Genomic DNA, 26,546 nt, shown 5'->3' with positions numbered 1-26,546 from the left:
AAACTGGAATACCTGTATTCGAATACAGATTATAATATTTTTTGATAAAATATATATCTTTATCCTGTTCAGGCTACTTCTGTGAGAATGGTACAGTTACACCATCTGATTGTCCCACTGGTAGCTACTGCCCAGAGAGTACTGAGTTCAGCTCTCAGTACCCTTGCCCTCCAGGCACCTACAACAACAATACAGGTAAGAAGGAGCAAGACTGAATGTAAATATTTTATGTCTTCTTCAAAACAACTCAGATCTTTCAGAAGGTGCATTGCTTGGTTGCCTAGTACTCTGCCTGTTGGGGCCAGGTTGTCTGGAATATCACACTCCACCAGAAAGGCTGTGATACTCGATAAAGTATCTTCCAATGTTGTGGATAGATTAAATATGTTTTGCGTGCAAGGCAAAAAGAGTTACTATTATGACACAGATGCATGCAAATATAAGGGTGACGGATCCGATGTTCCTCTACCTTTTCACTAGTTAGGGTCTGGTTGAGAGAGTGCTAACTTTTAAAACCTTTAGTAAGATCTTTTAGGTAGTCCATCTTACTATTGTTTCTGTCCCAAACTGTCAAGTTATTCTCTCATATCAGCCGACATCAGTCTGATGAAAGTTTTTCTCTACTTTGACCTGAAAAGGGGCCTGTGGAACACATTATTAGCCACTTATTTAGAGGTAGGACTTTTGGCCTTGAAACTTCAATAAAATCTTTTGCTGATGTGAACAGAGCCAAGATCACCACATTTCGCTTGGCTGTATATGCCTGAATCACAATCTTCTTCACTACAACAGCTAAATCATGGATTATTATGTTTTGGGATCTTTATGTTTCTGCTTAACCCCTGTCATAGGAGAATAATGTCGCTGAGGTTGTATGAGCCCGAATTTCTCCAATTTCTCTTCAAAGTATGCTGACAGCACTAAATGCTATGTGGAAAAAAGCCACTCTAGTAACTTTAAGACTGACGTTATTGAACTGTATGTGCTGGCACACAGCACAAGACTTGCAATAATTTATCAACAGGTAAATGGCCATTTGTTAGAAAAAATGTTATGCTCTAGTTGTCCATCATGGTTTTTACCCCCATTTTTAAAAATTAATCACCATTTTCTCTTTGTATGCCTCATGTAGTTCCTTGTACTTTGAAATATTTTTGTTGTCTCATGATCCATGTTTATATCTCAATACTTTTTGTTGTTTTTGTTGTTAATCGTTGTTAACTGATCAGCCCATAATGAACTTTTGCACTGTGGCCCAAAGCATGTTTCTAGAAGTGGAGGGTTTTTATAAATTGTTCTGATGCAACATAGAATTTTGCTCTATCTGTGGCATGTGAAGGTAAAATGTTACTCAGTGTTGAGGTACCATTCTGTTGTCTGCACTCAGGTGCTACCAATGAGACCAGCTGCCAGGACTGTCCTCCTGGTGAGTACTGTGAGGGACATGGCAATGTGATCCCCACTGGACTCTGTGATGAGGGCTTCTTCTGTGCCGGCAAGTCTTTCCAGCGCAGGCCCTATGACTCTGGAAACCTCACTACAGTCAATGGAACAACAAGGTTAGTTTGTGGAGATAATGGCAACTCTTATTAGCTTTTGTTTCAACTGTGTACAGAATAAACATATGAAAAGATGTGAAGGAAGCAATTGTTACAACTTTACTTTCTGCTGTGTTCACAATGAACTCGCATCGTGTGCACGAACACATTACATTTCTTTTCTTTTCTTTTACCCCTATTGAACTACAACATTGCAAGTCAGTTTTCTACTTTTTGGAAATAAATTTGTCTGCATTTTTGGAGTTTTAACAGTCTTATTTGGTGATGACAACGGCTTTTCGTAAATTTGTCTTGAAGAGAAGTCATTTTGAGTAGTTTTAAACATGTGAAAAGTCTCTTTTGGCTATATGATGTGACAAATGAAAGAAGGTTTTATTGTGATATTAAAAGAAGCATATCCTTATCTCTGTTGCAAACTCAGAATTCACCTGTGCTTTGTTCCAACACAAGTGCTTAAGCTTTCTTTACCTATTTTGTTCAAGTCTCAATATCAGGTTCACTTGTTGAAGTGTAGAAGGCCCAAAGTGTGGCTCACATTCTGATTGCTTGAATTTGTTTTCTAATGTCAACGTATTGAGATGTTTAAGCCAGTGTTTTATTTTCACTTTAGCCATCAGTTATATCATTGTGCACCTGGTGATGCTACGTCTACTTCATGACAATGGACTTAGGTAATGAGCTATTGGACAGTAACAAGGGCAGCAGCTACATGTTTATAAGAGAATACACAGGAAAGTGCTTTGAGCTTCGAAAAATACATCACTCTTCTTATCTGATTACTTACTGCAAAATTCCAGTGATCTGTACTCCAACGACACATGCACTCCGATGTGGGACTGTGTGTGTTCAGCCTTCCAAATGACCAGTGGTGGCTTGTGTCCCATCGGCTACTACTGCCCACAAGGCTCTGCTAAACCGACAGCCTGCGACCCTGGACAGTACTGTGAGACTCCAGGCTTGGCCATTCCCACAGGTGGGTGCTGCCTTTGTCAGGGTCAAACTATCTCTTGGTTATGAAGAAAATAGTGAAAATAATGATTTAAAAAATACTGATAATAATGATGATGTAGATAATTTTTATTGCGCCTACTCCCATGTACAAACAGTTCTGGGCTCTTAACGTAAATTCTGGTAGAGAAAACAATATTTGTGATCTCAGGGGTAATCGACATTAGGTTTTGCAACTAGCAGTGGAGCTGATTGTAATGTATATTACCCATTTTCATACCAGAATATAGTATTCCTTTCCATGCTAGGGTATGTTTTGTTATTGGATGGAGATTGATTATTAATTTTTGCTGTGGGTTGTTGTTCTAGGCAGACCTGGTTTTCTTCTACCTTCCCTTAACAAGGTGACTTTTACAAACACAACTTGGACTCCAGACCTTCAATATTCTTGTGTCCTTCATCCTTTTACACTCTCAATACTTAATGATACAGGCTATATGAGACTCCCTTACTCTCATTCAGCACTTAATGATCTTTGGATTCCTTTTTGGTCATCCTCCAGCTCTGTCATCTAAAATAAACTCACTTATGATAACAGGAAACTGCAGCAGTGGCTTCTACTGTAACGGCACCAGCAGCTCAGCCAACCAGTGGGTGTGTCCCGTGGGCTACTACTGTGAAGTCGGGACCAGTGTACCTGAGCCGTGCCCTGCCGGAACATTCTCTGGTTCCCCACAGGGACAGAGTGTGGGAGACTGCACCAACTGTACCGCTGGATCTTACTGTCAAGGTGAGATTGGTTTTATTTGTAGTTTTAACAAAAAGAATTTAATATTGCATAAGTAGGAGGTCAAAATGTTTGTTGTTTAGCTTTTCTCTCAAGTTGAAGAGATATATTGTAGACTTGTGTCCCTTTCCACTGAAGTGTCTTATGGCTTCAACTCACTTTGGTTGCTTGTTCATTGCAACTTTCTGTTTTTATCTCCAAGGCTCTGTTTGATATTTTTGGTCTCTTCTCATAGGAGAAACTTGGTCAGATAGGCAAAGAACCTTTCCCATAAATGCTATGTCTTAATCAGGAACAGCAAGAAATCAGATACTCAGTCTTTCACTTGTGAGTTGACACCTTTTTGACTGGACTAACATGTACAGTCAACAATATGTGATGATACTAGTGAGTTATAAGAGCTCTACTACAGGGGGAAAAAAATAGGTCATTATAAAAGCTGAGCATCCATGTAGTGCAACATTGTGAGTAGATACGTATATTATAGTGTCTCTCATACAATTTGTTAACTATTTGTCCTATGAAATAGGTCTGGGCAACACTGTACCTACTGCCCTCTGTGACCCTGGCTACTACTGTCCTGGTGGTCAAGACACACCAACACCTGGAACCTATCTGTGCTGGGCCGGTCACTACTGTGAGGCAGGAGCGGTCATCCCTACATCTTGTCTCAACGGAACCTACCAGCCAAACCAGGGACAGAGCACATGCGTAGACTGCTCAGCTGGCTACTACTGTGATCCCAATGCAGGTAAGAAAGATGAAGCATGGAACATTACAACTACTACTACTAGACACCAAAGTTAAAGATGAAGTAGCTAAGGATTTGATAGCTTTTCTGCAAAATGTTTTTAGAGATTGGAAGATTTTGATTGTGTCTTCTGGTACACTGTTGTTCAATACTGTTTGTTAAACCAGAAATACTTCATCTCACCCTTTAATGTTTTCCTGTATTTGGTAGACTGTTCCTTCATTGACTTACACGCTTATGCCTCATGGGAACATACTATTTGGAGTCTTGCCAAACTGATTCTCTATAATATGTTGATGATAATTTCTTTTAACCGTTCTGAAAAACATCCTATGGACATGAAATTCTTCTGTAAAACCTTCCTCATAATAAATGCCTTTCATTTTAACTGTGGATTTTTCCACATCTTTTTTGTACCCCAACATTTCTGTAATTTTCATGCATGATTTGTTTTGGTCTCTATTCTTTGAACCCACCCTTCTATAATACTGATTACTTTTTCCTCTCACCTTTGTTAATAAATATGCACTTGCAAGAGCTATTAATTGTTTAACAACTTCCTTATTTCATGTCTAAAACTAGATTATTTTCACCTCTCATTAAAATCATTATTTTGGGGGGTTTTTCAAATTACTCATCTCATATCAATTTAACCTTAATAAAACCATTTTTTCTCTTCAGCCAATGTTACAGTCATAAATGGTAAAAACCCACACAATAAGTGTTTTGGTCATTTCGTTCCTTTCTATGTGGATTTTTGCATCTAGCATGTGGAAGTTATTGTTATGCTGTGGATCCATAGCAATTGGGTGTTGAACGATGGCGTGGATTTTGGTTGGTTAAATGCACATATTGCAATGTATTTTAATGGCTGCTTGATTCATTACTAAAACAAAGAGAACTTATCAGGAGTTCAAGCATCATTTTGTTTACAGTTATTGTATTTGTTTACATCACTAATACGCTTTTCGTGTATGATATTGTTGCTGTCTGATTATTACATCAATATATATTCATATATATAATATATATTTAACTCTTTATCTCCGAGGGGGGTGAACCCACTACACCGGGGCTCTTTTTTGGTGCTAAATCTAAAAATGACAAAAACATCATTAAATGGGTCATTAAAGCGGAACTAGCAAACCTATTTTGATAGTTCTTCATCTAATGAATGAACTTACGGTAAAAGAGACCTGTTTTTGGCAATTGCCGAAAAGTAATCTTAAAGTAATGTGCCAGAGCCGCTTTCAGCGGCTCACCGGCAAAGCGATTCCGACTGCCAGCCACTGGGAGCGGCTTGCCGGAGATAAAGAGTTAAGCTGGTTTGCAAAAAATGCAGTGAAACCCACTCTCACCAACGAACTTGATATGACTTCCGTGCAAGACTGAAGTCCTAAGTATGGTACAGCATACACTCCTTTGGATTTAAAACTATGTTGTATTTGTTAGACGATTCAGTCGTAGGGTGTTATAAAATACTTTTTAGTGAAGTGAATTCTTATAAACTTTCTATGTTTTTAGTCTGTGCTGTTTCTGTTTGACAAAGAATTAGATCTTGGTCCCTCAGGGGATCAGAATTTTAGATAGACCCATTGTACACCAGTAGAGGGTGCAATCCTCCTTTTGGTAGAATGTGGTAGGAAAAAACTGAGCACCTGCACGTCTGAACTCAGTCGTATGCTATTGATGTTTTCTTTGGTATTTCATCTTTGCCACTCTTTCTTTCCTGTTTTCTTCTTCTTTACCGTTACCTAGTGGGATGAGTGTCAATCTTCGAAATGACTTTTTATGTGTCCAGTAAGGCTCTAGCGTAAAAACAAAAATAGTGTGATTTTGGTGTGTCTTTTTGATTTAAAAGTATGGTTTTCTTGTACGTTTTCCAATTAGAATTCTTTTTCGTTTCCATGGAATGACCTATCATCCCAAATCCCCAGATTTACATTGTTTTCTTTTTAAAATCTATATATATTGTTTTTCTGTGGACATAATTTGGTCTTTGGCATCTTTGACAAGGTGGAGTTGATTGTTAAATTGATGCCTTAAGCAATTCAGATCTATAAATTGAAATACAAAATACAAAGAATTGAAAATTTGAATCCAAAGTTAAATGTTTTTTTGTTCCATATTGGTTGCCACACCTTATTTTTGTCAAGCAAAACTTACTCGCCAAATAAAAGATTTTTTTGTATTGCAAAAGGTTTCAGGAAAGGGTTTTTATTCAGAAAAAAGTAACCGAAAACAACAGCTCTTTTAGGAGGCATCATGAGGTATACTGGTGGGTAAAAATGTTTAATATCATTTGCAAATTGTTAAATGTACTAAGCCAAGAAAGCAAAATTTTACAGGAGAAAGACAAAGTGTTTTGTTTGTTTAACAATTGTATGTACCGACATTAAATATTGTCTCTTGCTTTTTTCAACATTTAGAATTTGAATTTCCACAAAATATTTCTTGAGCACATGTAACTGATATCATAGGTTAAGTAACTGCAATTAGACCAAAAAAATTCTGGTCTTAACATATTATTTTCACAGCAGGCTGATGGTATATATTCTGTAATCAATTGCCTAGTACTTAGTGAAACAACCATGTATAAATTGCAAGGACAACTTTATTGTCTGTGGTTCTCTTCATTAAAATTTTTCTAACAAAGTATTTTCACATGTGTTGATATTGTGAAAGAAACTAGAACAAATGAAAGTATTACTCTTTTCTTGAAAGTACTCTTTGCTTTGTTTTTGTTTCTTGTTTTTTTTTTTTTTATTGAATTTTTTACAGGTCTATCATGTACTCAGAAAATTTGTGATTGAACAGAAAAGCCTATCAAAATTTGCAAGTTTATGTTGACATAGAGATAAGTTGGTTTTTAAATTGTTTTTTTGTTCAAAGGGAAATGTTACTTGTAATGTCTCATAAACTTTAGAACTTTATACTTAAACAAGGATATGACTTCAAGTAAAAAGTAAAGTGCTTGTATTTGGCTGGATAAGACTTTAAATAGGTAAGGATTTCAATAATGATTGTGGAACTTATGGGCTTTTCTGTGCCAACCCACAAACTTTTTAAGGTGCTTATAGATATATCTTTTTTCCTATTGAAAATTTATGTTTATGTGTCAATACATTTATTTTGCTTGTTCAGATTGACTGCATCTTTTTCAGTCTGAGAGTGTATTTTGTGGCCTAAATGGAGGGAATTACTAACAACCTTTCTTTTGTTGTGCTGAAAATTAAGCTAACCTTTTGTTTATTGTAGGTCTCAGCTCAAATCTTTTGTTGCTGACTTGACCTCGTATTCTTTGTTTCATTTTTTCGCTGTGATGTTGTCATGAAAGTAATGTATGTGGTTTATGTTCTTGTTTTTGTTCTACAGGAGTATATCTGATAACAGTTTTCTTTTAATCAAAGCACATACACACACACGCACACACACACACACACACACACACACACACACACACACACACACACACACACACACACATACACACACTCACACACGTACACTCACACATGTGTACATACACACCCATACATGTACACACACTGACACACACATTTACACATCCGTCATACACACACACACACACACACCCACACACACACACACACACACACACACACACAATCACATTATATAAATACATCTTTTATATATATATATATATATATATATATATATATATATATATATATATATATATATATATAAAAATATATGTATAGGGCCTACTGATAAAAATATAAGTACAAATTTTTAAGGTATGGGGCTCTTTAACGAAGGAACATTTCCTATCAAAAACTGGTAGTTTTTTTTAGTATTCTACTGTCTCTTGGTTCGTCTGATTAGAATTCAGAATGAAAAATTAATTTCAAAAGCTAGGGAACAGATTTTGTTAGCCCATAGGGCTCTCTTTTAGAGTCATGCCTCTATCATTGAAACATTTGATTGCATATGTGTGTGTGTGTGTGTGTCTTTGTGTGTGTGTGTGTGTGTGTGTGTGTGTGTGTGTGTGTGTGACCATGTAAAAATAAAAGTTTCATTATCTTGTTATCTTTGCTGTCAAATTTCATGGATCATTATATCAATGACAGAAAGGGCATGATACTGAAGACGTAGGTCATTTCATGGCTGGACTTTTCACAATCAAATTATATATTTATGAGCTGGCTAATGTAATGGTGAATGTGTTAACGTTTCATAAAGTAAAAAGCTGGTGTGAATGAAAGTACAATATTTGCAATTTTTCTTATACTAAGTTTGTTCTTATTTACCTTAACTTACTTGACAATCATTTTGGTAATCTTCATTTAATTGTGCACTTGGCTACTGCATTTTTTAAAAAGCAGTAACATGCCAATACAAATTTGCTGACACACATGGTATTGTTTTTGCTTCCAGGAGGTCCAGTGTCCACCCCAACCCCTTGTCCAGCCGGCTACTACTGCCCACCCAAGACGACAGCTGGTCAGTCATTCCCGTGCCCTGCTGGAACGTTTGGCCCAGATGAGTACTACTCCTCCGTGGACAACTGCACGTCTTGTACCTCCGGCTACTACTGTGACCGGGACGGCTTGGACAGCCCCACTGGCGAGTGCTGGGCTGGCTTCTACTGTACTGGTGGAGCCAGTTCTCCTACTCCTGTCTTTGACAATGTAAGCCAACAGTGAAGCAGCTGCTACTGTCTGCTAAAATCTATAAAGAACTTTTATGATTATAATTTTTTTTTCAACCCTCTGTCTTATAGTTCTCACCCCTACATGTGTTTACATATATAAGTACTATTACCTGCACATACACACACAAACATGCACAGACAAATATGCACGCACTCACATACATGTGCGCGCACACATACACACACATACACACACACATGAAATCTGCATCAACTACCTTTCCATTCTTTCACAGGTAAACACCACCGACAACTCCACTTTCACTGGCAACGACCGCTGTCCTATCGGCTACTACTGCACCAACGGTACAAGCTACCCGATCCCATGCCCGAGAGGGACTTTCTCCACAGAGAGGGAAGTGACCAGTCCCGATGGCTGTGAGCCGTGTCCCCGTGGTCGCTACTGTAACATCAAGGCCTTCACCAAGGTGGATGATGCTCCACTGTGTTCACCCGGGTATGTGATGACTTGGTACACTTGGGTACAGATAACATGAACATGGGAAACTCAAAATCACTGATAGCTCAGACAATTTGTCATTCCCGAACTGATATCTCTTTAATTTCTCGTTATGGGATAACCTGCATTATGAATGTCAAACAAGTTTGTTGATCCCTGACACGTTTCAGTTTTCCGTGCCTGACTGCATTAAGTTTATTTGAAGTAGGATTCTAGGATTTTCTAAAAAATATATGAGTGCAACATCCATGAGATTGAAGTTCAGTTGCATTACATTTCTTAATAAATTAGGCAATTCAAGGAGAGTAGCCTGAGGAAATTATCAGCTTGGCTATAATGCATTATTATTTCTGTCTTTCTGTAATTTTTATCTTTCTTAAGGATTTTGTTTAATTAATAATGTACTTGTGGGTTTATGGTTTTTATGTAGCATCTGATCAACGATTATCTAAATGTTTATTTTATATTCTTACTTCATCAACATGTTTCTTACTCTATATTTTAGAATTTTGGAGTATTGTTGTACTGGACAGTTTTTTAGGATGTATATAAACAATGCATGTTTTGAAAGTTATATTGTACTCAATCTTTGAGTCTCTGGTCCTCAGCTATGTCTGTACTGGAGGCAGCACCGTACCTACGCCCAATAACACCAGTGAAGGCTACATATGTCCTGCTGGCTACTTCTGCATTGAGGGAGCTCTGATAGAGGAAGGCTGTCCCATCAGCACATACCAGCCATACGAAGGCATGGACAACTGTACCATTTGCCCCGCTGGTTACATGTGCCCCACTATGAACATGACGATGGCTGAACCCTGCCAGTCTGGTAAGGCAGGATAGGTTATTTTTTTCGTCTAGTTGGAAGTTGATAATTGCTTTCTGTTCTATAAATTTGAAATTCATAGTATTGAACACATATACAGATATAAATATGTCTTGTGATATGTACAAGCATTTGAGTATCAATTATATTTAAGACATTATAATGATGCTTTATGTTTGCTGACATAACTTTGGTTCTATTAAAAGACGGAATAAGTTACAGAAATTTGCAGTATGAGGTAAGTCTTAGAAATGTGCTTTCTAGAATATAGTATACATTTCATTTCCATGTTTCTTTTTCTTTGCTTTAAGTCTAAGAATAAAAACTACAGGGTGAAATGATGAATACTACAACTACAAAATACCAGGACTAAAGCTTATCATAGCATCAGTAAACCTATTTTTTTCTGCTAAAGAGGACACGTTATAATGACACTTGACTGTGAATTGTTTTGTTCTTTTTCCACCAGGTTACTATTGCCCTGAGGGTCAGCTGGTGCCGTGCCCCGCTGGAACATTCAACAACATCACAGGTCTGTCCCTGGCCTCCCAGTGTACGGACTGCACCACCGGCCAGTACTGTCAAGGCGTTGGCAACAGTTTCCCTACAGGTGTGCTTTAATGTACAAGTTGTCATAATTAGGTTAGGGCTAGGTGGTCACAGTATATTTTGTTTTATGTTTCATACATGAACACGTAATCAGACAAACTTGCACACGTACATGTTTTAATACTTTTGTGCTTTCTCACATATGTACATACTCATGCATAAGTGAGCTCACTCACTCACAAGCTTATTGTTAAGTAGGTGATTTGCTCCTTGTACTTATTTTCAGTGTCATTATTGTCCTTATCTCCTCCTTTGCAAGACATGGTTGTTATTGCATTGACACGCCCTGAACAAAAACTCAATAAAACTCAATCACAGATAAATATACACACGTGCGTGCATGCATACTTGCATATGCAATCACGCACACACACATGCATGCATCATGTACACCCATACTGGGGGTGGGGGGTGGATGGAGAACAGCTATCTGACTTTTTTCCGCAGAGCGAAGTGCAACCCCTTACAATGTTCCCTATTTTTTGCTTATGATAAATAAAATGACTACCTACAGGTGATTGTGATGCTGGCTACTTCTGTGAGGGTGGTGCGGACAGCCAAGCTCCATCCATCCACATGACCTACACCTTGAATGGAGAGTGCATCCTTGGCCATTATTGCCCCCAGGGCACCACCATCATGGTGCCTTGCCCGGCTGGTACCATCAGGAATAACACAGGTAGAGAAACAATATTTACGCTGAATTAATACCTTAACTGATTCAGCCCGCAGTTAATTTTGACTGCGGACACAAATAATTTGTGACTGCTACGTGACCTCACAAGTGGTCTCACAAAAAATTGATAAAGGAATATCTTAATTTGATAAAAACCTTATGTGTGACATACAAAAATGTTCAGAATACAAAATAATATTCAATAAAACCAGAATAAAGGGTTGGAATGTAAGCAGTTCGGAAAAAAGACGAGAGGAAAGTGATGCGAAGAAAAGGGAGCAATAGATAAGAGCTGCTCTGAGTGACTCTTCGTCAAAACACAGGAGATTGTCAGCCGCTGTGAGCGGTGCTGCGGGCTGAATCAGTTAAAGAATCAAATTTTTCAACCCTGTTGAGGAGGGGTTAGGCGTTATGGATAGAATCCGTCTCTGAAGACCCCAGTTCTGGAATCAAGTAATCAAGAATCAAAGCAGGTGATCTGTGAAGTTTTTTGTAAAACTGTCTGGGAGTGGGACCACTGAATAATGTCTTGCTTTGTTGTAAAGAATTCATTTAAAACTTCAGTGGGAACTGGAGCTTTAACTGTAGTTTTAACTTGGTAATACACACATTGTAGAAGCATCCTTTTCCTTGTGTTTGTTTTATTGATAAGCCTGAAAGAAAAGTTTTCAGTTTTAATTATATTTTCTGTCCTCTTAACATGGTCTAGACACTTTGTACATATTTCTCAATATCTTATCCCAGTGGGTCGTGGCAATCTGCTGCCGGAGAATGAACCAGTACAATGGACAAATAGTGCTCCTAGTATCAGTTTTCAGATCCTCTTGTCCGTTGCATCAAAGCAAAGAATTTTATAACTATGAAACAGACAAGGTAGGTTGAAATCAAACTTACAGTAATATGTCAATTCCAAAAATGACTGGTCTGTGTCTGATAAGATACAAGACTGAAAAAGTAACTCCACGTCGATGAACTTAGGCTCCTTCTCTTGTATCTTTCTCCACAGGTGGTCAGGCGGAGACAGACTGTTTGCCTTGCCCTGGTGGCTACTACTGTGACCAGGACGGCCAGACAGATCCAGCAGGTCTGTGCACACAGGGCTACTATTGTCCAGCTAACGACAGCATCATCTCTCCGACACCGTCTGGCTATCTGTGTCCTGTCGGCTACTACTGCCCTGAAGGCACTGCAGATCCTAATATTTGCCCACCAGGCTTGTTCCAAATTAGTAGCGGTCAGTGGACATGTGACTCATGTCCGGCAGGTTCCTACTGCCCAAGCACAATTCCTCCAGAACTGAAGGACTGCCCACAATACAATTTCTGTCCAAATGGTAAGCAGAGCTATTAGTTACACTGGTAATTTCATAAGCTGTCTGTGTTTCAGATGTTAATGTTGTGATTTCTTTAATGAAAGACTATAATGGGTTGTTCTTTTAACTTGATATACCATCCTTCTGTAGAGAATCAACTCGCAAGTCTTTCATCATCCAAACCAGACATATATAACAGCCTTGCATACTTTATCCCATATCCAGTGCTAAAAACCTGTAAATTTTACATAGTACCATCTCATCAACTGGTGCAGTATCAAACAACTAAGGAAGATAAAGTATTTTGGTGACTTATCTTTTGACAAAAATTCAATAAATTTTTGCTCTAGCAATATCCAAAGATATCTAGATGTGCAATCATTGTAGCTTTGAGAATCAGCCTGTATAGTCTAAGAGTACAAACTGGTTTTCATGTCTGATGATCAGTAGGAAACGAATGGTCCTTTAGGTGGACCCTCCTTGCAAGAAATGCGGAGAAAACAAAATTTTGTATACCGGCATAGCTTGTCGAAATGATGACATAAAATGTATTCTTTTGTATTTTCTCTGTAGGTACTGTTACTCCAATCCCTTGTGCAGATGGAACGTTCACATACGACAACATGACTAAACTTCAGTCTCAGTCAGATTGCCTGCCTTGTGAGGCTGGGCAGTTTTGCAGGTGAAGACTGATATTTCTATGCTTATCTTTTAAATTGGAATATTGTTAACAAACTAAAAGGTTCAATTGAACAATTGTGTCACGACGCGGTGGATTCAGGCGCTAGTCAATTTTGGGGCATATGGAGTTATTAATATTGTCATAAAGCTTGTTCATTTGTCTTGCTTCTAGCAAAAAAATACCCCTCTCTCTTGAATTGAAGTTCAGATATTTGCAAACGAAGGAGGTGGGGGTCACCTGGTTTCAGAGATAAAATTAGTGAGAAAATGGCTGCCAAAGATTAGTTATAATATCCTTAGCTTGAGAGTCAGTGGAAACTCAAAATTTACATTTTTTGTGTCTTTAATCAACCTTTTCCAGTAAAATCCACTCAGAAATGTGTTCTTTAGTGGGCATGAAAGGTGTTGAGCCAAAATACGAAATTCGATAAAAATCCATAAACCTGCTGAAAAATGCTAGTTTATTCACTTTCATTATATTGACGAGCACCTGATTTCACCACACTGCCTCACAATTGTTTTTACTTGAACTGCTTTTACTTTAGATCCAGTTTTTCATTACTCTGCAGTGTTGTTTTTATCATTGTAACTTCCAACGTTTCTTTACTTGCTCAGAAATGTTTAAGTGAAAAGAAGGAACAAAAGATAAATTCTCAAAAAGGACGACTGAAGTGGTCTTTCTGTTCTCTTGTTTCTGAGCTCAATGCTTTACTATTTTACATTCTTACCACATCTCTTTATTTTCTCAGAAACGGCCAACTGTATGGCAACTGCTCAGCTGGCTACTACTGCAAGTCAGGCTCATTGGAGAACATGCCCAACTCCACATCAGACTTCACCGCATGTGTTGCTGACACTGTCTGTGCTGGCCTCTGCCCCACTGGCTCCTACTGCCCTGACGGCATAGAGCTCCCAGTGCCGTGTCCTGCCGACACATACAGGGACACAGTGGGAGCTGCTCAGGAGTCAGACTGCGCTAGCTGTCCTGCCGGATCCCTCTGTCCTGAAGGTATTTAAGCTCTTAGATATGAGTTTCTTCCATTGTTCTTTCTCTCAAAGAGCACTGGCTTTACTTAATCAGTTTACCTTCAAATAGCTGTGAGGTGCATGCACCTTGTTAATGACAGTATTTCAGTAATTTTGTTGGAGATTGTCCCCATGGAGATGTGAATTTTGAAAGGAGGTAGCTGTGGTTTTAGTTTTTAGTTTAAGATTACAGTAAAAGGAGATTGTGTTAAGGGCGGTTATATGCAGGGTGATATGTGCAAAACTTCACGCCAAAATGAGTCATTTGTTGCATTTTGACTGTGTACCAATGTGGTATCAAATTATAGATCTGTTCAAGCCCTAAAAGTTGATAAAAACAGGGGAGTCAGGAGCACTAGGTTATGAGAAAATCGAGGCTTTTGGCCAGATATCTCGAGCCAACTCAGAGCAACAAGTGACACAATTTTTTCTTATTGCTACACAAATTATCATTGAACTTATTGATAGAGGTATGTTCTTCTGTATTTAACTTTTCTTTTTTTTACTCTGTTCATGATTTGATTGTCTTCAACTCTGATCTTTGTTCCGCAGATGATAATGCTAATTTGATATTCATCTGAGTGTCAATAAATCATCTAATAAATAGAATAAAATTACTTGGCGCAATGCCGAGCTTTTCACTTTAAAATTAAGGCAGATAGAGTATTTACAAACTTCATTAGTTTAAGGGTGACTTAAGAATTATGAGATGTGCTGATTTAAACCCTTCACCCGAGCGAGCTGTGTTTCACAAGACTTGGAACATATGTTTCTCTACCCCAGGAACCACCAACCCAGAGCCGTGCCCTGTTGGCCAGTACTGTCTGAAAGGCAACGGCACTGAGCCCTGTCCTCGCTTGACTTACAGGAACATTACCGGAGCAGCTGTCATCACTGATTGCTTCCCCTGTCCAGCTGGCTATTGGTGCAACTACACTGGTATGGAGATATAGTCAAAATTGTCTAAGAGAAAAGAGGATACTTTATACAAGAGGCAATCTCACAGTGTCATTATAATGCCCCCAAAAAATGCAAGGGGAAAAATGGAAAGTGGCCATTTGTACAGGTGATTGTCTCATACAGGTGGCCATTAGAGCAGGTTGAACTGTATTGGCGTAACAATTTGATACTGTCGGACTGCTGTTATATGATTACATTTGTTTAAATTTGTTATACACTGTCTCAAAACATCAATATTTCATGTCTGTGCTCGAGGAATAATAACTAATATGCACACAAGAATGTGGAAACAAGAACACAAAAACCATCACACTATTGAATTGTTCAACTAGTCTTAGAATTTTTTATTTTACCAATTGAATACGTCAAAGTTTGCAAATGATGTTCTCAATTAGCTTTACGTTTGAATTTCTATAGAGACTTATCTTTTGGATTTTTTTAAACAAAAAAGCTGTATCATGATATGTTCCTGTAGGGTTTGTCATTTTTTTGTTCTTTATGTACAAGTATCTCTCTCTTGCCCTTTTTAACTCCCCAACAACATTGTACAAGTATAGCCAGCTTTATATTACAATATGTGTGTGTTAATTCAGTGTATCCCTTTGGTTATTTTCTCTGTGTGTCTTCAGGTATGGCAAGCTATGAGTGGAATCTGTGTCCTCCCGGCTTCTTCTGTCTGGAGGGAGATGAGCCTCGCCTGTGTCCAGCGGGACGCATGAGGGACACACCTGGGGCAGGATCAACTGACGACTGTCCCCTGTGTCGACCAGGGTACTACTGCCCTAATGACACGGACAACACTCAAGGCATACCCTGCAGAGAGACGTTTGAGTGTCCAGAGGGTAGGTTGCTATGAGAATAAAACTGATTTATGAAAATTCATTATTCGAGTACCGTAAAACCTCTACTAAAACAAAAAAGTAGGGACTGTTGTGTGATCTGCCCTCTCTAGTTCTTTCCACTGTTTTTATTAATTTAATTACATCGGAGTGAAATGTGACTGTTATTATGCTGACTTTGTTAAACTGCTAATTTCCAACTCTAATCTTTTTAGATTCCACAAATCAGTCTCGTGTTTTCAAGTTTTTTGTTGTTTGTTATGTGCTCGAATAATTCACTCTTGTTTCAATTATTTCCTTTTTATTACAGGGGCCTCAATTGAAATCGATTGCCGGCCAGGATATTTCTGTAATGGAACAACTGGAGATCCATACATCTGCCCCGGTGGCTACAAGTGTCCAAACGCCACAGACACGCCCATACTGTGTCTTTACCCGTTCTACTGTCCCGAGGGCAGCAACATGAGCTTAATGTGCCCACTAGGTATTTTTCTACTTTTTTCCTTGTGAAGTAAAAATCAGCTGTGAACAATAACTTTTTTTAAAAACTTTAATGTTAGACAGTTTTGAACATCTAGTACTAATAAAAGATAATGGATAAGCATGTACAAAAGATATTTCTCACGAACCAAGTTATCAGATTTATCCTGAATTCTCAATTACACATAATCGCTGTTGCAAACGATCGAGTGAAGTCCAGCTGCTGGTGAACTCATACACTTTCTGTCTGCACTGAAGCCTGGAGCTATGATATACTGTGTTTGCCTCCAGATGTGAAGCAAACTGGTGGCTGAATGGCAGTGGGAATGGTGCCTGCAGTAGCACCTTCTGTGAGACTGTTTAGGGGTACTCACCCTACTATTTACATAAATGTTAGGAGGAAGTTTGAGTCGACTACTAACAAAATAAAAATACAGTCGAATCTGCTTTAACGACCGCCAGTCCAAGATAATTAGCCGCATAAATTGCCACTTCCAACTTCCACCCTTGCATTTTTAAAACTATTATAATGATACTACCCAAGATGTCCACCTGTCTAAGACAATCGCATGTCACCTCGATGAAGGATGGTCATCTTGGACAATTTCACTATACTAGTAAAGGCAATACCAGTATATTTGTACGCAGATAATAATAATAATAATATTAATAAATGAATTTATAACGCGCCAGAATCCATAAAAAGTGCTCGGTGGTGCTTACAAAACACACACGCACACAGACACTCACACACACACACACACACACAAACACACACACACACACACACACACACACACACACACACACAAAAGCTCTAAAGCTCAGTACCACAACGACATGCATAAATTTCAACAAACAAACAAACAAACAAACAAAACTGACAGATATATCAGATATAGAGTTCCAGCATTATAAATATACTTTTCTGAAAAACATTTTTGTCTGGTTCGTATTTCCTGCTAATTGTATTTTCTATTTGCGTCCAGGATACAAGGCTGACCACCCAAGTGGCATTCGAGACACCCTGGCCAAATCTTGCTCCCCTTGCCCTGCCGGCTACTATGGCAATGATACGGATAGAGCGGACTGCTACATCTGCCCTGCGGGCTACTACTGTCCCGCGATGACTCACCATGGCACTGACAACCCATGCCCTATAGGTTCCTATTGTCCTGAAGGTTCCCCATGGTATCTGCCATGTCCTGCGGTAAGACTTGCAAAAACAAAAAAACCCCACTGTTTACACAGCAAAGTTACCTTGTTCTCAAGTACAAAGATTGTTCAAAGTACAATTTGATTAGCACTTTTCCTTGTGGTAGGGAAAGATAATGGTTTTTGCAGCAACGAAAAATTGTCATGACAAATGATGTTTAAATGAGGATAATAGCTAGTGAATTTCTATCTAAAATCATTCTATTTCTAACCGACTTCATATATTCATTCAAGGGGAATGAAAAAACATTTTCTTAAACATGTATCCTTTATCAAGTGTGTTCCTGGAACAAAAAAAATACTGCTCTTTCCCCAGGATTATGCCACTTTATTTCTAAATGTTTAGGGTACTATGGTCTTTAAATCTAATATGATCCTATTTTAAAAAAAAATAATTTACTAAGACTTCTTTTATTACCCAATTGAAACTTATCATAAGTAGGATTAAGTAGTCACACTGTTACTGTTGATTGCTTCGATTCAAATATATCTCATCCTAGTTTCATTACACCATATTAACTTCCAGGGCATGTATGGAACCAGAGAACTAGCCACAGAGTATGCGGATTGCACCAATTGTCCAGAGGGTACCTACAATGACCTTGAAGGTCAGCAGTACTGTCGGGTCTGTGGTAGCTCGGCAACATCAAGTGTGGGCAGCTCAATGTGCTCATGTATCGGCAAATACCGTTACTACCAGCCCTCTGATGGCAGCTGCGAGTGTCTCTCGGGCTACATCTTCTACGACGAGGCGGAGGGTCAAGCGGTCAATGGAGACTCGGATGCGAACTGCCAGCAGGTTGTGGACAGCTCTTGTTCCACCACGGAGGTACGCTGGGCCAGTGACAGAACCTGCAAGAACCCCAGTGCTGTGGACTGTACCACAACTTGCCCTAATGGAGGATCGGTGCAAGTCAGTCTGGGATAGTAAGTACAGTGTAGTTTGTTTTTTCTTTTCCTCCTCCTCCTCCTCCTGTATACCCTGTGCTCTTCCGCCTACAGTTCAACTGACTTCCAAGTTTATGGCCTATTTTGCTTACTACTTCTGTCGATTTTAATATCTCAAGTATCTTCATTGACCATTTCTTAACTGATGTAAATAAAATTGAAAGATTCTACCATAGTGTATTAAAACTTTATCAAATATTGCTTACTGGATTAGTCTTACTTTTCATCAAGTCAGAATCTTGTTGAAATTTATTTATGCTATGAAAATTAAAAACCTATTGACCCCATATGCTATGTCTTGTTTTTTTGTCTTGCTTAGCTGCCAATGTGACAACTACAAAGACTACACAGAGATCTGCAACATCACGTGTCAGAGCACAACTCAGCCGGGCGTACAGCTAGAGCTGGCCTCGGATGGAACCATCAGTATCTCCATCACTGATCCTGTCACTGGCACAACTACCGCTTTTGTAAGTTTGCAAAATGCACTGATTTTGTGATATTTAGAAAACTTGCTTGACAAATGGAAAAAAACCCAAATTGGTTTCAAAAGAGGATAGAAATGAAAAATGAACCAAGAAAAGGGAGAATAGGAATGCTAAAGTAGGATATGTACTGACTGTCATGATATTCGATACTTATACTGGAATATAGTGAAGATGTTCGATAAGAAAATATACCCTTCCCTTCCCTATGAAATCATGGCTGAATGTTTACTATCATCTTGGTACTTCTTGACTAATAAAAGAGCAAAACTGAAAGTGGACGTAAAGTAATTAAAAGACTATTATACATGTTTTATGGCTGACTACTGGAGTATAAGCAGCTAGAAAATGCTGCATCAAGTTCACAACATACTTTTAAGTAAATCTAGTGGTTACAGCTTGACCAAGCCACTGATTCACTTGAAAGTCAAAATTGCTCTTCTTTATTGTTCTCAAATAACCTGGTATGATGAAAGAAATGTACAAAGACAAATAATCAAAATAATGTATCGTTAATGATATCTGGTGAAACTCAAGCAAGAGATGTGCTATGCACATACTATTTTGTTATTGTTCTGATAATATTGAAATTCTGTTCCCTTTTCTGTGACTGTAGACCAAGACGGATGTGTACGGGCCAAGCGAGGCCACCACCGGCTCCAGCAATGTCTATGTCATCAACTTCTTTGACACCGGTGTGGCGGGCTCCGTGTACACTGATGCTGCATCTGCCCAAGATATATTGTGTAAATATGATTATTGGTTACATGATCAAGTCAGAGAAATCATAGCTTTCTGGAGGTGTCTCCTCTATCAGTATGCATTTTGTATCATCCATGTTTTCATATTATGTTTTAGATAGTGACATGGGAGGGGGGGGGGGTGTAAGTCTTGTAGTTATGACATCAGACCCACAACCCTATGATTATGAGTTCAATTTTTGGCTCAGCAAGGAGAGACTATGATCCTTGTGAAAGGTGTTTTATTAAGGACATTAAATTTATTGTGGAAAATAGAAAATTTAAAAAAACAACCACTAGTTAGATTTATTTTTGACTGTTTAAAATTGATAAAAGGAGATGAATACATCATTCCCATCAAATGAAACATTATTACTGTCATGAGACATTTGATTAACAGAGTCACTGAGGCTGGTTACATGCCAGCAGCTGTTCATGCTCAGGCTTTCCAAAAGCTTAGAGATAGTGATAAATATTCAGATATGTCTCTTCAAACGTGCGTGAATAAATTATAATTTTAGAATCATGATCATAATGAATTCTTTGATTACAAGTTAATGGTGTTTTACTTTTCTGACCCACCTTACAGATGACCTGCCAACACTGGGCTCTGGTGTGCCGATAGGAAGAAGACGTTTGTTGTCAACCACAATCCCCTTTAACATGATCACCAATCCTGCCCTGTGTCTGGAGCTGGGAGAAATTGTTCTCTTTAATGTCTGGATCAACTCCACCGACCGTGCGTCAAGCCACTATCCTGTGAGTTTTAGCGTTCTGACTTCATGTTTGTGCTCTAGAGTGGTGCAGCAAGTTTTAACACATCAGATAGACACTGTTTTACAAGTTTTCAGGGGTCTAAGTTGTGGGCCAGTCTTGTTTAGGATTTGTAAGCCCCTCTCCTGTTTTTAACTTTTTGCTAACGTGCAATGTCCTTCTGTCTAGACAGTGGGCATCTTTTCCCTTCTATCCGATCTTTTGTAAAAAAAATTGTTGGCGTATTGGATAAAAAAAAAAGAGCCTTAAACATTGTACTTCTTTGATGTAGGATTCTTCAAAAGATGAAATGTGAATTTTCTTTCGACAATATCTTTCAGTTGTTTCTGCAATTTGAAATTTTGTTGTTGTGAATTTTGTTAATATGTTTCAATAAGTGTTGCTGTTTTTGTTAATGATGATTAGCTGATATATGTGTTTAAAACCTTTTTCTAAGACTGTCTTTATTTGAATTTTTTCAGGTATATGTGAAGAATCATCTGTACAACTCCAACCCCACCTTTGACTATGGTGCCTTCACGCAGCTACAGAACCTGATTGACAACACCAATGCTTCCATCACATCCTTTGCTCATGCTTTCACAGCTGCTGGGACTTATGTGTTTGCTGATGCGCAAGAGCCTTCTTGGTACGAACATAAAACATACTGCAATAGTTTTTAACTCTTAAAAAAATAGTATAGCGAGTATTGATCTATATTTTATTCAAATTGTAAAAAGTGCTAAAGTGCATTCTGTCAGGGAGGTAGAAAAGAAAGGTTATTTAGTCAGGTATTGAGGCACCCTTTTTCAAAAACCTTGGTTTTGTTTTGTTTGAGCTGCATGTGATCTTAAAGTCTCACAGAACTACTTGATAGTTGTTTACGTTTAATAGATTTTCATGTCCAGTGCTAACTGTAACAGAAGATAAGAAGACCTGTTGTTTAAAGAAACAAATGTGACTAGAATAATTTGCTATCTGCAGGGAGGTGACGATTGAAGTGAAGGCGACTGGTACTTCCTGTAGTTCCACCTCAGCCCGCATGATGCCGGCCACATCTTCCAACCTGGTGGGACTTGGGGTCTACAAGCAGAGTGTGGCCAACGAGGAGCCCGACTGGGGAATTATTGTTGGTGAGATTTTTGTCTCTGCAGGGTAGTGAGACTGGAAAAATACCTAAAGAACTGCGAGTATAAAGTAGAGAATTAGACTTACTCATTTTTTACCTTTTCTGTCCTCTTACGCTACGAGGTGTCAAGGGGAGATGTGATTGTCGGATGTGACCCTGGTGTATTGCTCATAGGATCTTCATGTTGTTCTTTGGAGGGTATCTTTGACTCCATTCATCCCTTTTTGGCCTTGAGTAACCTTTAAATGGCTCTACTTTTCACTTTGAAGTAAATATCTTCCCCATCATGCCAAAAGGTCATATACGGACCCATTATGCCCTTCAACAAGAAATACAGCTTTTCTAAACGTGGACTGGTTATCATAAGTTGAAACAGAATGTTCTCTCTTTTAAGATATTTGAACATTATTTTAAAAGGAATTAACCAGAAAGATAGCAAAAGATAAACCATTCAAAGAAGATGTTTAATCAGTTGTTGAGAAAAGTGTCATGAGACCTCACGAAATTAACGATTGCTATTTTGAAATTGTGATGAGTGATGAGGTGATAGTTCTCCCTTCCCATTTTTTCTTACCCCCCCCCCCCCCCCCCCTTGATCAAAGAAAAGAAGGGCTTTTGACCCATATGTCCTTGACAAGCATTTGTCCCTTAAAAGTTTGTATTTGAAATGTCATTTCTTATGAGACAATTGTTGTCGGTAGAAGCGTAGTTTAACAAACATTAAGCGTAACACTTCTGTTTGGGTTTATAAAGATCTTCTTAGACACTAGGAGGGTCTTTAGATATTGATGTCAGCCTTACATTACCAGATAGATGTATCTGACAACTGTTTTACTTTCCTAAGGACTCAAGTTAAGATAAGATAAGATAATACTTTATTATCCCAGAGGAACATTTTTCTTGGCTGTACAGGACCGTATAAACACATGCAGGTATACATAAAAATCTATATTGTATATTACTCTAATTAAAATTTAATATGTAAAGAAAAGTAAAGCTGACAAAATGTACATATCATATCAGATGCATCATTCAACCACATGCAGGAATTTAATTACAAAACCTATAGAGTTATATAGATACATACTCGAAAGAGCAATACACATTGATGCTTATTCTGACAATAGCCTTATGGTAGATGGTTAAAAAAGTTCTTTATACCTTTCTTTCTTTGGTTATAGAGGTACATATCTGCCGTTGCATGATCTTACAATTTGCATGGAAAGGGGGTGTGATAGGTCGTTTATAACACTTTTTATCTTTTTTATGACTTGTCCTATTGAAACTTTCAGATTGATTTATGAAAGATTTGTTTCCCTCACTACACAGGTTTGATTGCCTTCTTCGCTGCCTTGGTACTGCTTCTTGTGGTGGCAGTCATTGTCTGGCGTCCTCATGACTCAGTAATCTATCCAGTCAAACACTGGAAGCCACAGTACAGGAAACTTGGTCTGCCGCCACCTGTACCATCGTACCTACGTTATGATCCAGATAACTGGCCAGAGAGATATATCAGGTGATTACATGTTTTTATACAAACTTCTTATGCATGAACGCAATGAAATGAAGCAGAATGTGTTCATAACATCAGTTACACAGTTAGTGTTGTTGTCTTCTGTTGTTTTGTCTTTTTACTAAAATTGTGGGGGTGGGGGGGAGAATTCAGAAAATGAGGATTAAAATAAAGAGAAAGAGTGTGTAGATTAGAAACAAAGAAACAAAGATAGCCTGAGAAGAATCAGACAATACTTCAGGTCCCATCAGAATTCTATAAATTTGTCCAAGGCTGTTCTTTATTTTCAGTCAAGCTCCTTCTCTTTTGACAGGCTTTCTCGTTACAAAATAACTGTGTATTTGATCTTCAGTAAAACTGATGCTCTTGGCCCCAGACCAGGAGTGGAGGGAGCTGAGGCTGATCCCATTCTGGCTGATAAAGGTAGGCCTTGCTCTGTGCTATGTACTCTGTATTTACTGTTATTTTAACAATTCTATACCAGCATAGTATCTTTACTTTGGAACCTTTGTCAGCACTAGTTCTGCTTTTATCAGATAAATGAATAAACGCATATTCCACCTGTTATGATCCCTGGTATCTGAAAAAAGCAAGCTCATGTGTAAATTTGAAGTCCGCTGGTAATCAAGTAGCAATGGGAATGTAGCCTCTCACTGTACTATTTATGACACAGTGAAGAGTATGAAAGCTGTACCCAGGGCAAGTGTTGAGAATGATGCTTGTTAGCTTCAAAAGTTGTTTTCACAAAGGTGAAAGTCATGAGCTTAATTTAGGCTTGTTAAAAAATGCTGAAAATGCTGCTAAACTGCTGGACATTTTTTGTTAAGTAATGTCTAATATAAAGAGTTAGGTTTTTTTCTGGATAGTGCAGTTTATGCTCAGCTTGTCTATTGGCTGTCATCTTTCTGTGACCTGATAATATGTAAATGCTTCTATAACAGGTAAATCTGCTGACGATCTGGATGACTTCAATGTTCGGGTTCTGTATGACAAGTTGGAAGATCAGAATCTACATCTGGCCTCTCAGTTGGCCCGTCAACAAGAAGACCTCGAGTCATTCTACAACCGCATCTGTCAGCAAAATGAAGAACTAAAAAAACTGCTCAATGACCTTGACCCAGAGAAAATGGCTGCTCTTGAAGCCCGCCAAGCAGCCATTGAGAAGGACGGTCTGCAAGGCGCTGCGGCAGCTGCTGCTGGTGCCACAATTGTCGGAGCCAGTCTCACGATGGGAGAGGGCGGAACTAAGGGCAAATTTGCCGGTGAGTTTTAGACTTAGAAATCTTGCTCCTCCAGGGATAACTCTTGCTACAGCTGTATGCGCTCTCCTTTCTGCCGACCTAGCAGCTCACCATTAGCACCAAAGGTCTGAGATAAAAGATGTTAGAAGACACTGTACCCCAAAGTGTATATAGTGCATTTATGGATGTGGCAGTCAAAGACATTTTTTGCCACATTTGCACAATGCTCAGGGGAGGGTAATCTCAGCTACTATCCTCAAGTACATTTTCATTGTTTGTAATTACTTTGACAAAAGTAAACTTTCATTGATATGTGCAATTTGAAGTGAACAAATATCCTGAAAACTGAGGTTATCAGTTGAAGGACTTTTTCTAGGGGGTGGTTACACTATTAGGTTTTGGGAGAAACATGTACTTTTGAATGATTTTTGCCCTATGGCCAACTTTTTGCAAGAGACAAGAACTCCTTATTTTACAAAAATCCCACAACAATGTTCTGAATGTCCAGTAAAAAGGTATATATGCGTCATGTGTCAGACCCTTAAAATTGTAATGAAAATCCCAGGCACAAGTCAAGGCCGTGAGGATGACCTTATGGCAGCACTGAAAATCCTGCTGGATAAACTCAACTCTGGCAACATCCCGCTCAGCCCAGAAATGTGGGAACAGCTCCAGCGTGGGAAGGCTGCTGGGGCAAGCACAGTGACGAATGTCAACATCACCGGCGGAGCTGCACACATGCAGGTGAGAAAGTTTTCCCTTAAATATTGGGTTTGGGCGGAACCTTTTCGGATTGTAAGCCAACCTGAGGTGTAATTCTTGGTATACCATAAGGCTGGTTAACGGGTGTGGAGCATATTTCTTGGAATTCTGTAGGGCCGGTAACCCAGCTCAGAGCTATTTCTGTAAGGTTGGCACACCTGGGGCTTACCAGGTTCAAGAATTTCAAGATTAAGGAAACATCGAGGAGGAGTAGGTTAATAAGTTAACAGAACATCAGCAGTGTGCAAAAGTAACAGTGCAGATGTTAATTGCAGATAACTTCCACTTTCAGGGACATTAAGACTATTGTCATGCAAGATTGTGAGGCTCAGCCTTTTGCTCTGGTCCACGGATGGAGAGAATAAAAGGGCGTAAATAGTAAACCTATAAATTTATATAAATGTTGTTTCTTTGGCTGAGTAGGCCTGCAGAGACTGAATTGATGCAAAGATTGAAAGATGGCCTTACATTTTTTGTTTCTTTGGTTTCCTACAATAATTGGACGTCAAAAACGTCAATTACTTTTAATTGACCTTTTGCTAATATCTGTTATCTCAGGCCTCTGGTGCTAATGGTGAGTTGCTAGGCAGACAGAATGGAGAGCGCATACAGCTAGAACAGGAGTTGTCCAGGGAGGAGCGTGATGCCATGGAGAACCTGCTACAGGACAACGGCAACAAGGAGAAAGAGACCATGGCTGCTCTGGCTGCAGATCTCGAGTCCAAACTGCAAGGTAGGCTTTGCTGAGTTTGGACTGTTATTTGGTCTATTTATCTCTATTTCATGTGATTTTTGTTTAGATGTTGTTATGTGGGCTGTGGCGATCAAGTGGAAGACCACCTGGAACTGGAGAAGAGTCACAGAGAATGATGTACAGAAAAGTGGGAAGACATGGAATAATGTCAAGAGGCTAGCTCAAGATAGGGAATGGTAGAAAGTGTTTGTTTATGACCTCAACCGTGATGCTGGGGGAGAAAGGCAGTGATGATGATGATACATGCTTTATCATACTTCTGTTGGTGCTCTTTATAAGAGAAGTTGTGATCTTAGTTTTTGTGGTAGAATTTCTTTTAACCCTTCCAGCCCCAGCCATTTTGTGCACTCCCTAACCCTAGTCCCAGCCAATACAGCAGTATTTCAGAAAAAGAGGCATGCATTCTAACAG

The 26,546-nt window shown here is 38.8% G+C and overlaps 1 protein-coding gene across 1 annotated transcript in view; it reads left to right on the top strand.

Annotated features, from left to right (window-relative positions):
• The window catches only part of LOC101861715, a 152,991-nt gene that overhangs the window by 104,118 nt on the left and 22,327 nt on the right, over window positions 1–26,546 (top strand). Inside the window, exons 95-123 of the mRNA XM_005092327.2 lie at window positions 73–195; window positions 1,388–1,559; window positions 2,357–2,532; window positions 3,106–3,297; window positions 3,824–4,045; window positions 4,727–4,747; window positions 8,450–8,703; window positions 8,963–9,183; window positions 9,795–10,015; window positions 10,482–10,622; window positions 11,136–11,300; window positions 12,304–12,630; window positions 13,183–13,291; window positions 14,040–14,299; window positions 15,100–15,255; window positions 15,906–16,118; window positions 16,426–16,599; window positions 17,585–17,805; window positions 18,337–18,737; window positions 19,078–19,228; window positions 19,860–19,989; window positions 20,573–20,742; window positions 21,219–21,385; window positions 21,721–21,869; window positions 23,195–23,381; window positions 23,731–23,801; window positions 24,320–24,640; window positions 25,185–25,363; window positions 25,940–26,114. Of these exons, the coding sequence (XP_005092384.1) occupies window positions 73–195; window positions 1,388–1,559; window positions 2,357–2,532; window positions 3,106–3,297; window positions 3,824–4,045; window positions 4,727–4,747; window positions 8,450–8,703; window positions 8,963–9,183; window positions 9,795–10,015; window positions 10,482–10,622; window positions 11,136–11,300; window positions 12,304–12,630; window positions 13,183–13,291; window positions 14,040–14,299; window positions 15,100–15,255; window positions 15,906–16,118; window positions 16,426–16,599; window positions 17,585–17,805; window positions 18,337–18,737; window positions 19,078–19,228; window positions 19,860–19,989; window positions 20,573–20,742; window positions 21,219–21,385; window positions 21,721–21,869; window positions 23,195–23,381; window positions 23,731–23,801; window positions 24,320–24,640; window positions 25,185–25,363; window positions 25,940–26,114 (5,469 nt within the window). The remainder of the gene's footprint in view (window positions 1–72; window positions 196–1,387; window positions 1,560–2,356; window positions 2,533–3,105; window positions 3,298–3,823; window positions 4,046–4,726; window positions 4,748–8,449; window positions 8,704–8,962; window positions 9,184–9,794; window positions 10,016–10,481; window positions 10,623–11,135; window positions 11,301–12,303; window positions 12,631–13,182; window positions 13,292–14,039; window positions 14,300–15,099; window positions 15,256–15,905; window positions 16,119–16,425; window positions 16,600–17,584; window positions 17,806–18,336; window positions 18,738–19,077; window positions 19,229–19,859; window positions 19,990–20,572; window positions 20,743–21,218; window positions 21,386–21,720; window positions 21,870–23,194; window positions 23,382–23,730; window positions 23,802–24,319; window positions 24,641–25,184; window positions 25,364–25,939; window positions 26,115–26,546) is intronic.

This window comes from Aplysia californica, unplaced genomic scaffold (genome assembly GCF_000002075.1).
Source record: "Aplysia californica isolate F4 #8 unplaced genomic scaffold, AplCal3.0 scaffold00044, whole genome shotgun sequence".
Lineage (NCBI taxonomy): Eukaryota > Metazoa > Mollusca > Gastropoda > Aplysiida > Aplysiidae > Aplysia > Aplysia californica.
This window is presented reverse-complemented; position numbering and strand designations above follow the sequence as displayed.